Raw genomic sequence first — 19,497 nt, 5'->3', positions numbered from 1 at the left:
AGTATATCGTATTTTTTATTCATGTAACACGTTAATAAGGTAATTTTACTCAATTCATATCGTTCATTTAAAATACTTATCAAACAGCTTATTTTCATTCAGAACAAACTTTATTCAGAAGCTCTGAACCATTCAGCGCTAAATCATTCAGTTTTATCAAACACCCTAAGTTGTAACAAATTGCCGCTCGATCTCCCAGACAAAAATAAAAACAAAACAAACTATAACTCTATTGACAGCCAATAGACTGCTTGAAAGACGTCATCTTATTCATCTTATTAATTAATTAATTAATTGATTAATTAATTAAAATTAAATTAAATTAATAATTAATTAATTTATCAATAAGACATTGAATTGCATCTCCAAATATTTAATTCCAACTACACCTCTGTCCAATTGTAATTGTAATTCGATCAATAATTTGGATCCAATCGCCACTCGCTAAAATTCCAACGAATTATGAGATGAAACTTCCATTTTTACCTACTGTTGCTCGTCAATTTCATTTTATATTCACACACGAAGAAGATTTATCATCATCATTACATTATGTATAGTGGTAATTTGTTAGGGTTTGGCTTAGCTGTATCTTCAAGTGCATTCATCGGATCAAGTTTCATCATAAAAAAGAAAGGTCTTCAAAAAGCGGCTGCTTCCGGTACTCGTGCCAGTAAGTTATTTAAAATTCATCATTGAATTGATTTTTGTTTGATCATCTTGATAATATGATTTGTTGATGTTGATGTAATTGAGGTTCATTTTGATTAAATTTTTATTTATTTTTTAATTAAATTTTAAAAAGGATCAGGAGGTTATGGTTATTTGTTAGAGCCACTATGGTGGATTGGCATGTTCACTAGTAAGTATTCTTATTTTAGTTATTGTTTTTTGAATAGAGTTTAATTAATTTTATGTTTTATTTACTGTTGTGAAAATGCTGTTTAAAATATATGTTGATTTTTTAATTTTTTATTTTTTTTTATTTTTTTTTTTATGTAAATTGCAGTGGTTGTGGGAGAATTTGCGAATTTTATAGCATACATTTATGCTCCAGCTGTGCTCGTGACTCCACTGGGCGCTTTGAGTATCATTGTGAGGTGAGCATTTGTATAAAAAATAGGTGGTGAGTGGATTAAGGGCGTGTTTGATCACCTCATAATTGAACGGTTCAACGATGAATGCTGAACTATTCAACATTCGGTGCGTTTGTTAGTGACATTTGAATGACAAATGATGCTGGCACCAAACCATTCAGAGTTGAAATACTCTCTTAATTATTATGTTTTATCAAAAGCACCGTAAGTGATATTATGTTAATTTAAATGACTATAACTATCACTTTTGCAGTGCGGTTCTAGCACATTTCTTACTCAACGAGAAATTGCGGAAAACGGGAATGATTGGTTGTGTGCTGTGTATAGTGGGTTCGACCATAATTGTGGTTCACGCTCCTGGTGAACATAGCATAAGCTCAGTTCAAGAAATATGGGATTTAGCAACACAACCAGGTCAGCTTAATATAGCAATCTCATTGCTCATTTCTCGAATTTTAATGTCCTTATAATGTACGCTAATTCTGGATTCGGTTCGTGGTTCAGCGTTTCTTTTGTATACAGCTACAGCAATAGCGGTTGTACTGGTATTGGTGTTGTACTGTGAACCCCTGTACGGGCAGACTAATATGATGGTGTATATCGGTGTATGTTCGATAAATGGTTCTTTAACGGTTAGTGTCTTTTGAACTGTTCGTTTATTATAAAGATCCACATTTACATTATATGACTATACGCACAACTGAAGTATTTTTTATAAAATCTTTTGCAGGTTATGAGTGTAAAAGCAATAGGTATTGCAATAAAACTTACATTAGAGGGTTCGAGCCAGGTGGCAAGCTACCAAACATGGATTTTTGTAATAGTAGCAGTTACATGTATAATCATTCAATTGAATTACTTAAATAAGGTTCGCAGCTATTTCTTCTTTCATTTTCATTTTGAGTATTCGTTTGTCCATAGGGCCCACCCGGTGGGCCACTGAGCCCTAGTATATTTTATGAAGAGACTACAGTCTTATGAAATCATGGCATTATGAATTTTGACCAGGCTTTGGACACATTCAACACTGCAGTTGTTTCACCGATTTATTATGCCATGTTTACATCTTTTACAATTCTCGCGAGTGCAATCATGTTCAAGGTATATATGATATTTTGCGTCTTGCAAACACTGAAGGTTTTTCGACTTTTCAACTATGCCGGAACTTATTTTCTTGCCATTATGTAGGATTGGTCTGGTCAAAGTGCTAGCACGATTATTTCGGTCCTTTGCGGGTTCATGATTGTTCTATCGGGTACCATGATTTTGCACAGTACAAGAGAACCTGATCCACCACCTGTTTCAGGTAATTGTGTTACCTTCACATGGAAATCGATTGATTTGGGTTATGGTTATATTTATATTTGGTCGACTTGAGTCAATGTGTGCTTACTGGATTTGTAAGTTTGTTTACACTAAAGATCAGATTAGTGGTCATGACATAATTTTCATAAGCATATTTGAGCTGCAAAATAAATTAAAAAAAAAAGAAATACAAATAGTTTTATAACACTCGTGAAGGTAACACTCCTTACATCGAAGTGCATATATCAATCATGTCCAACTTATTACAATATACGAAGTCAATGCTTATTTTATCCTTCGTTTTAAGTATGCGATCATGATCTTTAATTGCTTATTAGCAATCCTGATCACACTTCAAATTAATTTCTAATCGTCAGATGTATTTAATATTTATGATTTATCATTTTGTAACTGGCAGATATGTATTCGTCACTTACACCTCAAATATCATGGATTGTGCATGCAAATGGGGAAATATGGAAGCAGAAGGATAACGATGAATCATGCCCTGAGGTTGTTGCATTTATCCAACCAGACCATTTCAAATGAAATTCTGCAGCCTATGTATATCGACATTGCGTAAGCCCTATCTGCATTCTTAGGCCAGATTGGAAGAAGTATTCGTCCTGAAAGATATTTAACAAGATATAATCATTATTCATCCCTTGAAATTATAAATGGGTTAGTTCTATTTCTTTATGATCGTATACGTTATAACTAATTCATTGATGTTAGTATTTTTTCCCTGTAAATGTTTATTACTACAATGTATACCTTTGTAGGAACCTGTTACCATATGTACCTGTTTGTGTTATCCTTGAACTAGACATGCACTAGACTTGTATCGAAATAGCGAATTATAACTTTGACAGTCAATATAAATAGATTTAAGCTGTGAACTCTTTTCCTGTACATAATATGCTAATTGCAGTTCATACAATAAGGAAACTGTTCAAATACATACAATACTGGTTTCTTTGTACCAACATAATCATAAATATGCATATTGTACAATAATTACTTTCACTCGTCCTCTGATCATGCAGTGGGATACGATGCCTGCATGGCGATACCACATATACCTTCTTTAGCGTCAACGTCTCTTTGCATCATTATGTAACCCTCTTGACCCCAACTCGTTCCCCACGAGTTCTTCACCAACCAATACTTAGTCCCGTCATCACTTGTTCCATAACCAACTGCTGTAACACCATGGTCCAGTTCTGTACCACACTCACCACTAAATACACCACTAGAGTAAAACTGAAAATCGGACCCACTAGCGTCAATGGCTACAGATACGGGCTGACTAGCCACAGCTTTCAACAGTGCACTTTCACTGTTAGCCGGAACATCTTCATAACCCGTGATTGTTGCCGCGTTGTTAGATTCCTTGTTGCTATTGCACGTGCCGTCAACTCCTTTGTATGGGTAGTTGCTCTCGGTAGTAAGTCCTTTATTGCTTATGATGAATTCAAAGGCGTTGTCCATAAGACCACCCTCACATCCTTGATCTACACCGCTAGTGTCGCAATCAACGAGCTCTTGTTCAGATAATGACACCAATTTACCTGTTGTCAGTTGGGTTATTCCTTCCATTGCCGCCACTGCCGAAAATGCCCAACAACACCCTGTATATCATCATCAAAAATTGATATAAACAATCTTAAATCATGTACCAATGTACCATAACATGTTTGATTTATAAAGTTCTCGAAATAATGTTGCTTACCACATTGGCCTTGGTCTTTGATAGGTGTTACTGCACCTTTCTTTCGCCAATCCATTGATGATGGAATTGCGGTTACATTTTCATACCTAAAAGCAGAGTTTGATGGGGAGCATTCATGTGCCAAGAATCGGTTTCTTGTAGTCCTGAATTCTTCATTTGTAAGGTCTGCAAACTCGTTGACTGCGAGTTTGTAACTTTTGGTCATGTCATTGTTGAATGATTGTATGTACTGAACGTTGTGTTGATAAATTTTAGAACGTTGTTCTTTTTCATAAGCGTCCTTGTATACACGTCCATATCGAGCCATCCATTGATCATGGTTCTCGTAAATTAAACTTTCTAGTAACAATCGAGATGCCGCATGTGAAACCAATATAGATGAGATGAATAGTAAAATCAAACAATCTAGGGTAGTTTTATTTTTGGATGTCATAGTGTTGAAGATATAAGAAAAAAGAGAAATGAATGTGTTGTGATGAGTTAGAATAGTTCTCTCTTTAGGTTCGTGGAAGATAATTTGTGATGAATACGATACATCAATTAATTTCGAGCTAACAACGTAGTGTATATGGCGTTTACATTCATGAATTATTAAAGAAGTTTTCTTTGATCTTCCTTTTGTTTTGTACTACTGAAGAGTAAAATTGTTGTGAACTTTTTTTTTTTTTTTTTTTTTTTTTTTTTTTATAACACACGCATAAGTAAAAGGGTGAGTAGTAACTTTTCAGAGCATAATTGGGCTACTATTTTAGAGTTTAGGTTTCTCTTGTATTTTAAAACATTATCAAGGGCTAGATAAAACTCACAGAAGTATTTAATGCTGTTATTTTTAGCGGGAGGTCAGGAGTTCGACTCCGACCAGCAATGTTGAACTTATCTCTTACCTGAATTATCTACTCAAGTTGCCTTACGCTTAGTGCGGGGGCAGCGGTGTTGGTACGATTTTCCGTATAGCGGGTGTAAGGTACCACTACAGGACACTATCCGCCTAGCGTAGAATGATTGTATGTTGATTGATGTTTGCTCTCGGAAAATAATCCCTGCAGACCCGGAACACAGATGAGAGATTCGTGGGGTGGCCTAAATCAATCAATCTGTGGATCAGTCTGTAATTGATCCGTGTAGCGTTCTGCTACTAAGCGGTTAATGTTTTAGAGTGAGAAAGAACTGTGTGAGAGAGAAAGTGTACTTCTCTCTGACTGAAGTTCAGATGTGAAATGTGGTGGCCCAGGGGGTCTATTTATAGACGTAGAATGTCCGAAATTCACGGGATACACGTGTCAATCGCTGATTGATTCTGTTGTGCGAAATATCTGGAACCGACTTGGTATAGCTGACGTGGCTGCGTGCTGCTCACGCACCTAGTAAAAAGGGCTTAAGCATAGAAGCTGCCTGCAGGGCTTACGCTTGACGCTGGGCGGCCTGCTGAACGCCGGACGACAAATGCTAAAAACCGCAAAATATTGTTATCTTTTGTGCTCTTTGATCCATTTTTCTGTATAAAAATGGTGCTTTTATGTGTGTATCCCCTAGGATACACCATTAAGTCCCCCCAGTTTAATGTCTTTATTTTTGTAAAAAATAAAGTCATTAAACTAAAAAATGAAAGTTGTCTTTTTTCTCGGGAACATAAACCTGCTACAGCCGTCCTGTTTCTCTGCTGCACCAGCTACTTTTTGATCATGACCTGCAAAAAGTGCCTTTTCGAAATTTGAATTTCATTTTCAATTAAATTTATGTTTCCCGCATATTTTTATACCCAACACGTGGCAGCATATTATCCATGCGATTAACCGTCAACTATTCATCTCTCACTCGCTATTTAATACCCGACTTTTACTGTTTCGCATTCACTTCAACCCGAATTAACTTTTCTTCATCTACCTTAAATCTTCTGTCAATAATTCCCTTCTTAAGTACCTAATCAATGGCCATCTTTAATGTTGAAAATATTCAGAGCAGAATTTCATCAACATATCTCGATTGCGTTAGAATTGCATTCCCTAAGTTTTTTAGGGCCGACGCTGTTCTTCCTGGTTCGCATGATCGTGCATCTCGTCCCCCTCCTGGGAAAGTTGCTATTTACGGTCGTGCTCTATATTTTTCTCATCTTCGTATCCCTTTTAGAAAATTCTACTTAGATGTTTGCTGTTTTTACAGCGTTAGTGGTGGGCAATTTGAGCCTATGTCCATTCGCAAAATTATGATTTTCGAGATGTACTGTCATGCTCGATATATTACACCTTCTGTACGCCTGTTTTGTCATCTTGCAACCGTAAAGTCGTATGATAAAGGATGGTTCTGTATTACCTTAGATGGATTTCTGCTTAACTCCGGTGATTCATCAGATGACTGGCAAAGCACCTTCTTCTTTATTGACAGTGAAGTGATTCCCAATGATTGTTTAAAAGCTCGTTACTGGCGTACATCACTCGATCCCCTCAAAATTACCTATCCTAGGATATCACCAGATGAACGAAAGCTAGTAAATATGATGAAAAAAGAGAGGATTCCAAACCGCCGATATCCAGAACATATGCTTTCGTTATGTTCACTTAATGTTGAATGGGATGCAGAAACTCGTGGCTGTGCTATTGTAATTGTAATACTTAAAAACAAAGGTACATCAGAATTACCAATTGCAATTTGCTTATTGATTTTTATTATCTGTATAATAATTCTAAATTTTGTTGTTCCAGCTATTACTCCGCTCACCGCCTTGCGTCACATCAAGTTTGAGGAGCTACGATTTGCATCCGAAAAGATGGTTGATGAAACACTTGAGAAAAGTTTATCCGAAAATGAGCTTGTTGATGATTCTGCTTTAACTCGAGCAAGTTCACGCAAACGCCGTGCTGCTGGTAATCTTTCTTTTGAATCAATAGCAGAAGAAAATCTTTTTTGCTTTTTTCATATGCCTAGCAATGGTGGCTATTATAATGTTGACCCTGATAAATATCCAGTATTGAAGTATGAATCATCACATCTGGATTGGATAAACTTTTTAAACAACAACTGCTATTTTAATCCAGCCATGGTATCTGAAGAAGAAAGACAGAGAAGGCTTGCTCTTCCGCCTCCCACTCAGCGTAACAGAATAGGGGAAAGTAGTTCACAGATTAGCCTCCCTAATTTAGATACAACCGTTCTGTCTGCTATTCTTGCAGGTCCCCCAAGCGATTATACGGACTTTATGAAATACCTTGAAGCGATGGTGTCTCCATCCCTTGTTAAATTTTTTGAAAACTTATCTGATGGCGATGCTCGTAAATCTAAAGCACAAGGCATAATCTGGAACATTGCTTCAGAGTTTGATAATCTGAAACGTTTGGAACGCTCGGATCAAGTTCACCGTGATAAATCTGAAAGAATTGAGAAAGATTCTGAGTTATTGAAAGCTGCTAAGCTTGAATTAGATGCTGCTGTTGCTACTAAAAATGCTGCCGAGGCTCGTTTTGTTGAAATGGCAACAAAAGAGAGATGGTATCTTCATAAGATTGAAACATTAACTCAATCTGAAACAGCATTAAAGGAACAATTAGAGGTGATTAAGGACGAGACCAAGCGGCTCATTGCAGGTGTTCCAAAGATTGTGAAAAATGCTTTTGCTTCTAAGAAATTAACGAAGCCTTTTGATGAGTTTATAACCGTTGCACTGGACGGTGAACGGATAAGATTTCTAGAAACGTTGAAGAAGGGTGTGCCTGACTTCCCTAAATCTTTACCTGAATCCCTCACATCACAATTGAAACCGGATGTAGAAGATAAGGTTAGGGTAATAGGTGAACATATAGAACATCTGTCATTTCCTGAATTAGAAAAGTTGTGTAATAATCCTGCTACATCAGTAGATGATGTCTTAAATATGAAATTGTAATGTGTACTGCTTGTATTATCTGTTGATTATCGATGTGTATTATATGTTCAATTACTTTGTGTTAATTTTGTCAAAGCTTTATATGTTTGATTTGAACAATCAAAGATAATGGCTAGCCATTTATTGCTTGTATTATTTTAAGTCATGACGGTCGTAGATACATTCTATTTCCTGGATGTTCAGCGGATTTCTACGTCATCCGCTGCCATTTCAACCTTTTGTTTATGATTGAACTTCTGCCACCGAGAATAAACTTCTCTTCTGTGGGCAGGGATGTCACACAGCTTTGTGACATCTGATAAAAATCCTTGGCCGGATAAAAATTATGAATATTATGCTTATAAGAATTAACTGCTTGAATTCTTATTATTTAAAGAAATTTTTACATTTATGATTGCATCTCATACTCAAAATAGTTGATCAGGCTATTTGAATATGCAATACTACGCATAAAATTTGTTTAAACTCATTGCATTCCATGTTCTGTGTAATTCCTCGCCGGAGGGTGCTGCAAGGGTATATGATAGGATGTGCTTTTATGATTTTGTATAGCCCTTCCAATCGTGGCCCTAATTTCCCTTGTTTTGCTTGTCTGCTTGCTTCATTGTCTCTTAATACCAAATCACCTTCCCTGAATTGTACATGCCTGACCCGTTTATTGTAATATTTTGCCATGCGCTGCTTAGCATCTGCTTGATGGATAGCGGCCATAATACGTCTTTCTTCCAATAAATTCAAGTTCTCTCGCAAGACGGATGAATTACTCTCTACATCAAATGCCAAAACTCTTTGTGTGACGCCCCGTACAAAATTGACGTGTACGGATCATCAACAACAGGATCATTACAAGGTCAAACACTATATGGTGTTTTAAAATAAGTTTGCATTCATAAAAAGGGGTAACGTCTTTACCGACGTCAAATGTTTAACAAACGATAGTGTGCTTCTACGAATAGAAAGCAATAACATAAGTACGAGACTCAAAGGTCATTACAAATTCATTGTTCAAAAGTAACATAGTTCGTGAATGCAAAGTAAAAGTTTCAACAGAGACATCTCTAAACAAAAGCAGCGGGTGTCTACACAGCAAGTCTAACAGCAAGACTAATACAGCGAAAGCATCAAACGTCTAAGCACCTGAGAAATAACATGATTAAAAGTCAACACGAATGTTGGTGAGCTATAGTTTAATTGTAATAATAATGCAATGTAGGCCACGAGATTTCGTATTCAAAACAGTATGAAAAGTATATGCTTAACCGTTGGCACTTGGTAACTAACTTAACGTAAATATCACCCCCTAAAAGTACACTTGGCGAGTGCGTAAGTCTACGAAGTATTAAACACCCGTTAAATGCTAGCGCGACTAGCCCGAGTGGGGATTTCAAACCCTATGGATCCATATCTAAGATTCGCGTTCACCGGTTCAAAAACCAATGACTAAACGTTACCGAACTAAGGGGAAGGTTTATGCCGTTATATAACCCACACATACAATAAGTTTAAGTACTCATGCCTAGTAAGTAAAACGTAAAAAAAGCGCATGTATTCTCAGTCCCAAAAATTGTTGAAGTAAAAAGGGATGCTATAACTCACAGTGAAAGTGCGGTCAAAGTCGATACGAGATAAGTAAGCAAGTAAGTCGGTCCGAAAGGTCATCAACCTAAGTCAAAAGTTACTAAGTCAGTAAATCGTCCCAAAAGTTTTATAAGTAAATAAATTAAGTCTTAAGTATCATCATCATCAACATCATACGTAAAAAGTAAAGTAAGTTTTCAATCAAGGATAGAGATCAAAACAAAGGCTGACTTCGTTCAGCTACTACGACCTCTATACAAACTGAAATGACACGAGGCCAGTGACCATGGCTCCGTATGTGAGTCCTCTAACCGCTGACCAATTTTCAGAACCTAACTCGTCTTAGTTTGACCGTGGAGACAGTTTAAGTGCGAGTAGGTCAGAAATTTCAGCACAACATTACAAGGGCGTAGTGACTTTCGGAAGGCTATAAATCCTAAACCGTACATCGGATTTAGGCGAGGCCTAAACGAAAAGTCATCTACTCGAACCGAAATATCTGGAAATCAACTTTTCCAGCAGCCCAGGTGACTGATCAGATCCAGAAAATAGTAAGCAAGGTGCTCCGGTGGGATTCTTGGTGCTTGATGCTCATCAAGGTTCTCATCCTTGATGCTTATAGCTTCAAGTGTACAACTTGTTGATGTGTTTGCATCACTTTTGACCAAGATTCTACCATCAACACAAAATAATCATGACTAAGAATTAAAACACAACTCATGTGAGAGTTTGAGCAAGGTGATGAACCAAAGTTGCATCACTTTTCTTAGTTTCAACACAAATACAAGTCTTATAAAGCTATAAACTTTGAATCAAACTAAATAATCAAAACCTTAAGCTAGAGAGCTTAGATCTTAACTAGATATTAAAGATCTTAGACTAAAAAGTCTAGATCTCATGTTCTTGGTGAAACCCTAAGTCAAAACACTTAGACTTTCAACTTTACACAACCATAAGTTATGAAACTTAGATTTTGTAAAGTAAAATGAACATGAATAAATGATCTATTGTTTTAACAAGTTAGATGACCATAAGTTATGAAACTTAGATCAATCTTACATGTGTGAAAGTCATAAACTAGTAAGCTTATACTTTCTTGTTCTTGAACTTTCAAAGTTAGACTTTGGTTTCAAGATTTATGAGATCAAAGTTTAACAAGTAATCTTTGACCATGAAACTCAAACAAATCGAAATCTATAAACATAAATGATAGATTTAAAGTCAAAAATAAACAAGTTCAAGTAAGGATCCTTTATACAAAAAGATATCAAGTTATGAACTTGAATCTTCATGAAATGAACTTTATGTTCCAATACTTGTTGAATCTTCATGAAATGAACTTTAAGTTCCAATACTTGAACATAAAGAAGATCATAAAGTAATTTGATCTTAAAATTTGTTAAAAGTTCATGTAGAACCAAAAGCTACAAAGCTTTGATCCTTGTTCTTGCTTCTTTATCATAAAAGAGATCAAAGATTGCAAGATATCGTGAGGATTGAAGTTATAAAAACCAAAATCCAAAAATAACAATGATGATGATGATGTTTTGGTTTTGAGAAGAAAAAGAAGAGAAAAAGAATCAAAACCTTCAAGTTTCTTCAAGAAAGATGAGAGAAATTTGAGAGAATAAGTGTGTGTGTTTTTGAAATGAAATGAGTGAGTTAAAAAGAAAATGAAGTGGTGGTGGTGGTGTAGGCCGACGGTTTGGTAGGGTGGGGTGGGGGGACCATTGTTTGCTATTGGATGGTGGTACATGGTGTAGTGACCCGAATTTTTCCATGTTTATATATATTAATTGAGATTGATATTTACATGATTAAATGTTTCCAACATGTTAAGCAATCAAACTTGTTAAGACTTGATTAATTGAAATATGTTTCATATAGACAATTGACCACCCAAGTTGACCGGTGATTCACGAACGTTAAAACTTGTAAAAACTATATGATGACATATATATGGATATATATATAGTTAACATGATACTATGATAAGTAAACATATCATTAAGTATATTAACAATGAACTACATATGTAAAAACAAGACTACTAACTTAATGATTTTTAAACGAGACATATATGTAACGATTATCGTTGTAAAGACATTTAATGTATATATATCATATTAAGAGATATTCATACATGATAATATCATGATAATATAATAATTTAAAATCTCATTTGATATTATAAACATTGGGTTAACAACATTTAACAAGATCGTTAACCTAAAGGTTTCAAAACAACACTTACATGTAACGACTAACGATGACTTAACGACTCAGTTAAAATGTATATACATGTAGTGTTTTAATATGTATTTATACACTTTTGAAAGACTTCAATACACTTATCAAAATACTTCTACTTAACAAAAATGCTTACAATTACATCCTCGTTCAGTTTCATCAACAATTCTACTCGTATGCACCCGTATTCGTACTCGTACAATACACAGCTTTTAGATGTATGTACTATTGGTATATACACTCCAATGATCAGCTCTTAGTAGCCCATGTGAGTCACCTAACACATGTTGGAACCATCATTTGGCAACTAGCATGAAATATCTCATAAAATTACAAAAATATGAGTAATCATTCATGACTTATTTACATGAAAACAAAATTACATATCCTTTATATCTAATCCATACACCAACGACCAAAAACACCTACAAACACTTTCATTCTTCAATTTTCTTCATCTAATTGATCTCTCTCAAGTTCTATCTTCAAGTTCTAAGTGTTCTTCATATATTCTACAAGTTCTAGTTACATAAAATCAAGAATACTTTCAAGTTTGCTAGCTCACTTCCAATCTTGTAAGGTGATCATCCTGTAGTGACCCGAGTTAAGGTTTGATGGAATGCTCGTAGAGGACCCGAGTTCACCTGGGAGCGTGAAGATCAGATGAAGAAGAAATACCCGCATCTATTTCCAGAAGATTCGTCAACACCTTCAACAGCTTAAAATTTCGGGACGAAATTTATTTAACGGGTAGGTACTGTAGTGACCCGAATTTGTCCATGTTTATATATATTAATTGAGATTGATATTTACATGATTAAATATTTCCAACATGTTAAGCAATCAAACTTGTTAAGACTTTATTAATTGAAATATGTTTCATATAGACAATTGACCACCCAAGTTGACCGGTGATTCACGAACGTTAAAACTTGTAAAAACTATATGATGACATATATATGGATATATATATATAGTTAACATGATACTATGATAATTAAACATATCATTAAGTATATTAACAATGAACTACATATGTAAAAACAAGACTACTAACTTAATAATTTTTAAACGAGACATATATGTAATGATTATCGTTGTAAAGACATTTAATGTATATATATCATATTAAGAGATATTCATACATGATAATATCATGATAATATAATAATTTAAAATATCATTTGATATTATAAACATTGGGTTAACAACATTTAACAAGATCGTTAACCTAAAGGTTTCAAAACAACACTTACATGTAACGACTAACGATGACTTAACGACTCAGTTAAAATGTATATACATGTAGTGTTTTAATATGTATTTATACACTTTTGAAAGACTTCAATACACTTATCAAAATACTTCTACTTAACAAAAATGCTTACAATTACATCCTCGTTCAGTTTCATCAACAATTCTACTCGTATGCACCCGTATTCGTACTCGTACAATACACAGCTTTTAGATGTATGTACTATTGGTATATACACTCAAATTATCAGCTCTTAGTAGCCCATGTGAGTCACCTAACACATGTTGGAACCATCATTTGGCAACTAGCATGAAATATCTCATAAAATTACAAAAATATGAGTAATCATTCATGACTTATTTACATGAAAATAAAATTACATATCCTTTATATCTAATCCATACACCAACGACCAAAAACACCTACAAACACTTTCATTCTTCAATTTTCTTCATCTAATTGATCTCTCTCAAGTTCTATCTTCAAGTTCTAAGTGTTCTTCATATATTCTACAAGTTCTAGTTACATAAAATCAAGAATACTTTCAAGTTTGCTAGCTCACTTCCAATCTTGTAAGGTGATCATCCAACCTCAAGAAATCTTTGTTTCTTACAGTAGGTTACCATTCTAATACAAGGTAATAATCATATTCAAACTTTGGTTCAATTTCTATAACTATAACAATCTTATTTCAAGTGATGATCTTACTTGAACTTGTTTTCGTGTCATGATTCTGCTTCAAGAACTTCGAGCCATCCAAGGATCCGTTGAAGCTAGATCCATTTTTCTCTTTTCCAGTAGGTTTATCCAAGGAATTTAAGGTAGTAATGATGTTCATAACATCATTCGATTCATACATATAAAGCTATCTTATTCGAAGGTTTAAACTTGTAATCACTAGAACATAGTTTAGTTAATTCTAAACTTGTTCGCAAACAAAAGTTAATCCTTCTAACTTGACTTTTAAAATCAACTAAACACATGTTCTATATCTATATGATATGCTAACTTAATGATTTAAAACCTGGAAACACGAAAAACACCGTAAAACCGGATTTACGCCGTCGTAGTAACACCGCGGGCTGTTTTGGGTTAGTTAATTAAAAACTATGATAAACTTTGATTTAAAAGTTGTTATTCTGAGAAAATGATTTTTATTATGAACATGAAACTATATCCAAAAATTATGGTTAAACTCAAAGTGGAAATATGTTTTCTAAAATGGTCATCTAGACGTCGTTCTTTCGACTGAAATGACTACCTTTACAAAAATGACTTGTAACTTATTTTTACGACTATAAACCTATACTTTTTCTGTTTAGATTCATAAAATAGAGTTCAATATGAAACCATAGCAATTTGATTCACTCAAAACGGATTTAAAATGAAAAAGTTATGGGTAAAACAAGATTGGATAATTTTTCTCATTTTAGCTACGTGAAAATTGGTAACAAATCTATTCCAACCATAACTTAATCAACTCGTATTGTATATTATGTAATCTTGAGATACCATAGACATGTATACAATGTTTCGACCTATCATGTCAACACATCTATATATATTTCGGAACAACCATAGACACTCTATATGTGAATGTTGGAGTTAGCTATACAGGGTTGAGGTTGATTCCAAAATATATATAGTTTGAGTTGTGATCAATACTGAGATACGTATACACTGGGTCGTGGATTGATTCAAGATAATATTTATCGATTTATTTCTGTACATCTAACTGTGGACAACTAGTTGTAGGTTACTAACGAGGACAGCTGACTTAATAAACTTAAAACATCAAAATATATTAAAAGTGTTGTAAATATATTTTGAACATACTTTGATATATATGTATATATTGTTATAGGTTCGTGAATCAACCAGTGGTCAAGTCTTACTTCCCGACGAAGTAAAAATCTGTGAAAGTGAGTTATAGTCCTACTTTTAAAATCTAATATTTTTGAGATGAGAATACATGCAGGTTTTATAAATGATTTACAAAATAGACACAAGTACGTGAAACTACATTCTATGGTTGAATTATTGAAATCGAATATGCCCCTTTTTATTAAGTCTGGTAATCTAAGAATTAGGGAACAGACACCCTAATTGACGCGAATCCTAAAGATAGATCTATTGGGCCTAACAAACCCCATCCAAAGTACCGGATGCTTTAGTACTTCGAAATTTATATCATATCCGAAGGGTGTCCCGGAATGATGGGGATATTCTTATATATGCATCTTGTTAATGTCGGTTACCAGGTGTTCACCATATGAATGATTTTTATCTCTATGTATGGGATGTGTATTGAAATATGAAATCTTGTGGTCTATTATTATGATTTGATATATATAGGTTAAACCTATAACTCACCAACATTTTTGTTGACGTTTTAAGCATGTTTATTCTCAGGTGATTATTAAGAGCTTCCGCTGTCGCATACTTAAATAAGGACGAGATTTGGAGTCCATGCTTGTATGATATTGTGTAAAAACTGCATTCAAGAAACTTATTTTGTTGTAACATATTTGTATTGTAAACCATTATATAATGATCGTGTGTAAACATGATATTTTACATTATCATTATTTGATAATCTACGTAAAGCTTTTTAAACCTTTATTGATGAAATAAAGGTTATGGTTTGTTTTAAAATGAATGCATTCTTTGAAAAACGTCTCATATAGAGGTCAAAACCTCGCAACGAAATCAATTAATATGAAACGTTTTTAATCAATAAGAACGGGACATTTCAGTTGGTATCCGAGCGTTGGTCTTAGAGAACCAGAATTTTGCATTAGTGTGTCTTATCGAGTTTGTTAGGATGCATTAGTGAGTCTGGACTTCGACCGTGTTTACTTGAAAAATGATTGCTTAATAAATTTTGTTGGAAACTATATATTTTTAACATGTGAATATTATGTGATATATTAATCTCTTAACGCGTTTGATATTATGTGATAGATGTCTACCTCTAGAACAAGTCCTATTGACTCACCTAATAATAATGAAGAGTCAAATGTAAATTGGAATGATTCGTGGACTGATTCACAAGTTCCCGAAGAGGAACCGGAAGAAGAGTCGGAACCGGAAGAAGAATCAGAACCGGAAGAGGAGGAACCGGAGGAGGAAATAGAACCGGTGGGGGAAAAAATAAAACGGTTAAGTAAAAGAAAATCCTCAACCAACCGACCAAGGTTAATTATGGTCAATGGTGTTTCCGCCAAGGAAGCAAAATATTGGGAGGATTACCAATTCTCCGATGAATCGGATTCCGACGAGAATTCCGATGATGTTATAGAAATTACCCCAACTGAATTTAAAAAGGCAAAAGAAAATAATAAGGGAAAGGGCATAAAAATAGAGAAATCTAATTCCAACCCCGATGAACTTTATATGTATCGTCAACCCCCGAAGCCCTTAAGTTGTAACAATGACCCGGGAACCTCTAAACCACCAGGTTTTTCTAAACCGTTGTGGAAAACGACAGCTCGTATTAGGGGAACATCATATATCCCTAGAAACTTTTCAAAATGAACCAAAACCGAAGAAGAAGAAACGAGCGAGTCGGAATAAGATAGTTGTATTCGTGTGGTGTAATATATGTAATATAGTGTGCTTATGCTTTATAATATATGTAAAAATTGCTTGTATTAATAAGTATTTTTTTTTTATGAATCTAACTCTTGTCTATTTTATAGTATAAAAACACAAAATGGATAGACAACCCAATATTTTAAGAGACCTACCTGGAGACATGATTGATGAAATCTTGTCTAGAGTCGGTCAGAATTCTTCGGCACAACTATTTACGGCGAAATCAGTTTGTAAGACATTCGAAGAACGTTCTAAGAATGACTTGGTTTATAAGAGACTTTCGTTTGAAAGATGGGGGATATCACATTGGGAAACCCATAAGTTACGATGTGTTTACTTTGACGCATATATTGCGGGGAACCCAAATGCTATTTTACGCAACGGGTTAAGAAATTATTTTGACTCAATGTATCCGAATATAGGACTTCATGATTTAGAAAAAGCGGCTATAATGTAACATAAAGAAGCATGCTATGCTTACGGGTTAGTAATGTTCGCTTCTCACCAAAGTGAGAACAAGAACATCGGGCTACAACTATTAAACAAAACGTTCCCACAAGTAACGGAGTCGGTAATTGGGGTAAGAAATGAGGTTTTTAGATTGTTACGGGACTGTTGGACATTACGTAACCCTCGTCCCTTTGACGACGTTATAACACGCTGTCTTATCAACGGCCATAACGGTTATGTTCCACAAGACCAAGGATGGAAAGTAGTCCTAGTAAAACCAGAATGCATGACTTGTTTCTGGACGTATGAATTACGTGTCTTTATTGCCTTTGCTGAACGACTTGTGTACTAGCTAGAATTATCTTCACAACTATCTTGTATCAAAGTTATTGTGTCCTATATTTCATGCTTTATGTAAAATAAGCGGTATTGTAAGTTTGTAAAATATTGTATAAAAGTTTGAACGCGAAATATTATTATAATCAGTTTTTCATATAGAATTGTAGTAGTTGAATTGTATATTAGCTACTAAGTATGAACTTAACGGGTAGGTACTACCCGAATTTAAACTTATAAAACGCTAATATGAAGAAAAAACTTTTATAAATGAGTTCATATTATGCTACGAAATACTATTAGCTACTCTTAATATTCTGTATGATTAACTTGTTCCATTTGACTATTTTGAAGGAAATGGCACCGACTACTCGACACACCGTGAATATGAATGAAGAGGAATTCCGTACTTTTCTAGCTTCAAACATAGCTGCAGTACAGGCTGCACTACATACCAACAATAACCTTGGATCTAGCAGTACAGGAAACAGTGTAGGATGCACCTATAAAGAATTTACTGCCTGCAAACCTTTGGAATTTGATGGAACCGAAGGACCGATCGGATTGAAACGGTGGACCGAGAAGGTCGAATCGGTGTTTGCCATAAGTAAGTGTACTGAAGAGGAGAAAGTGAAGTACGCTACGCATACCTTCACAGGTTCTGCGTTAACATGGTGGAATACCTATCTAGAGCAAGTGGGACAAGATGATGCGTACGCACTACCGTGGTCAGCATTCAAGCACTTAATGAACGAGAAGTACCGTCCCAGAACTGAGGTCAATAAGCTCAAGACAGAACTTAGAGGGTTACGAACCCAAGGATTTGATATTACCACGTACGAAAGACGATTCACAGAATTGTGCCTATTGTGTCCGGGATCATTCGAAGATGAGGAAGAGAAGATCGACGCATTTGTGAAAGGATTACCGAAAAGAATCCAAGAAGATATAAGTTCACACGAGCCCGCCTCCATACAACAGGCATGTAGAATGGCTCACAAACTAGTGAACCAGATTGAAGAAAGAATTAAAGAACAGACTGCTGAAGAGGCCAATGTGAAGCAAGTCAAAAGAAAGTGGGAGGAAAACGGTGATAAGAATCACCAATACAACAACAACAGCAATTACAACAATAATCTCAACAATTATCCCAACAATCGCAACATCAATCGCAACTACAACAAACGGCCCAACAACAACAACAACAACAACAACAACAACAACAACAGCAACTACAACAATCATCCCAACAACAATAATAACCAACAACAACAACAACAATCAGAAGCAGCTATGCCAAAGGTGTGAAAAGTATCACTCGGGGTTCTGCACCAAATTTTGCAACAAGTGTAAAAGAAATGGTCATAGCGCGGCGAAGTGTGAGGTCTACGGACCAGGGGTTAATAGAACGAAAGGAACAAATGGTGTCGGAACGAGTAATGGCGGAGCAAGTAGTGTCGGAGCAAGTTATGCCAATGTAGTTTGTTATAAATGTAGAAAACCGGGCCACATTATTAGAAATTGCCCGAACCAGGAGAACACGAATGGACAAGGCCGCGGAAGAGTTTTCAATATTAATGCGGCAGAGGCACAGGAAGACCCGGAGCTTGTTACGGGTACGTTTCTTATTGACAATAAATCTGCTTACGTTTTATTTGATTCGGGTGCGGATAGAAGCTATATGAGTAGAGATTTTTGTGCTAAATTAAGTTGTCCATTGACACCTTTGGATAGTAAATTTTTACTCGAATTAGCAAATGGTAAATTAATTTCAGCAGATAATATATGTCGGAATCGAGAAATTAAACTGGTTAGCGAAACATTTAAGATTGATTTGATACCAGTAGAGTTAGGGAGTTTTGATGTGATAATCGGTATGGACTGGTTGAAAGAAGTGAAAGCAGAGATCGTTTATTACAAAAATGCAATTCGCATTATACGAGAAAAAGGAAAACCCTTAATTGTGTACGGAGAAAAGGGCAACACGAAGCTACATCTTATTAGTAATTTGAAGGCACAA

General features: G+C 35.1%; 2 protein-coding genes across 4 annotated transcripts; one reads left to right on the top strand and one right to left on the bottom strand.

The window, feature by feature from the left end:
- Positions 1 to 410: 410 nt before the first annotated feature.
- On the top strand, positions 411 to 4,471 carry LOC139872104 (probable magnesium transporter NIPA6). 3 transcript variants are annotated; one of them, XR_011766870.1, is made up of 10 exons: positions 411 to 673; positions 806 to 862; positions 1,010 to 1,100; positions 1,351 to 1,511; positions 1,602 to 1,729; positions 1,828 to 1,965; positions 2,106 to 2,198; positions 2,286 to 2,403; positions 2,821 to 3,083; positions 4,159 to 4,471. XR_011766870.1 is itself a non-coding variant. In XM_071859914.1 (9 exons), the coding sequence occupies exons 1-9, from the start codon at positions 553 to 555 to the stop codon at positions 2,949 to 2,951; spliced, it is 1,026 nt and encodes a 341-aa protein (XP_071716015.1). In that variant the 5' UTR covers positions 411 to 552; the 3' UTR covers positions 2,952 to 3,266. The 3 variants fall into 3 exon arrangements, 2 of the variants coding, with proteins under 2 accessions (XP_071716015.1, XP_071716013.1); XM_071859914.1 differs by lacking the exon at positions 4,159 to 4,471 and having other exon boundaries at positions 411 to 661; positions 2,821 to 3,266; XM_071859912.1 differs by lacking the exon at positions 4,159 to 4,471 and having other exon boundaries at positions 2,821 to 3,266.
- On the bottom strand, positions 3,438 to 4,567 carry LOC139870363 (senescence-specific cysteine protease SAG39-like). The gene is made up of 2 exons (XM_071858174.1): positions 4,135 to 4,567; positions 3,438 to 4,033 (listed from the first exon to the last, which is right to left on the bottom strand). Exons 1-2 carry the CDS (start codon positions 4,565 to 4,567, stop codon positions 3,441 to 3,443), a joined length of 1,026 nt encoding a protein of 341 aa, XP_071714275.1. The 3' UTR covers positions 3,438 to 3,440.
- Between the last annotated feature and the right edge of the window lie 14,930 nt (positions 4,568 to 19,497).

The sequence above is a fragment of the Rutidosis leptorrhynchoides genome, chromosome 10, assembly GCF_046630445.1.
Source record: "Rutidosis leptorrhynchoides isolate AG116_Rl617_1_P2 chromosome 10, CSIRO_AGI_Rlap_v1, whole genome shotgun sequence".
Taxonomy (NCBI): Eukaryota; Viridiplantae; Streptophyta; class Magnoliopsida; order Asterales; family Asteraceae; genus Rutidosis; species Rutidosis leptorrhynchoides.
The sequence above is the reverse complement of the archived record's forward strand: the minus strand, read 5'-3'. Positions and strand labels throughout refer to the sequence as shown.

What these genes read in the sequence shown, in the direction of transcription:
- LOC139872104 (XM_071859912.1), top strand. Translation starts at nt 553, where the DNA reads ATGTATAGTGGTAATTTGTTAGGGTTTGGCTTAGCTGTATCTTCAAGT. An exon ending in GTGGATTGGCATGTTCACTA is followed by an intron (nt 863 to 1,009) that starts GTAAGTATTCTT and finishes TGTAAATTGCAG; the next exon opens with TGGTTGTGGGAGAATTTGCG. An exon ending in AATTGAATTACTTAAATAAG is followed by an intron (nt 1,966 to 2,105) that starts GTTCGCAGCTAT and finishes AATTTTGACCAG; the next exon opens with GCTTTGGACACATTCAACAC.
- LOC139870363 (XM_071858174.1), bottom strand. Translation starts at nt 4,567, where the DNA reads ATGACATCCAAAAATAAAACTACCCTAGATTGTTTGATTTTACTATTC. An exon ending in CAAAGACCAAGGCCAATGTG is followed by an intron (nt 4,034 to 4,134) that starts GTAAGCAACATT and finishes GATGATATACAG; the next exon opens with GGTGTTGTTGGGCATTTTCG.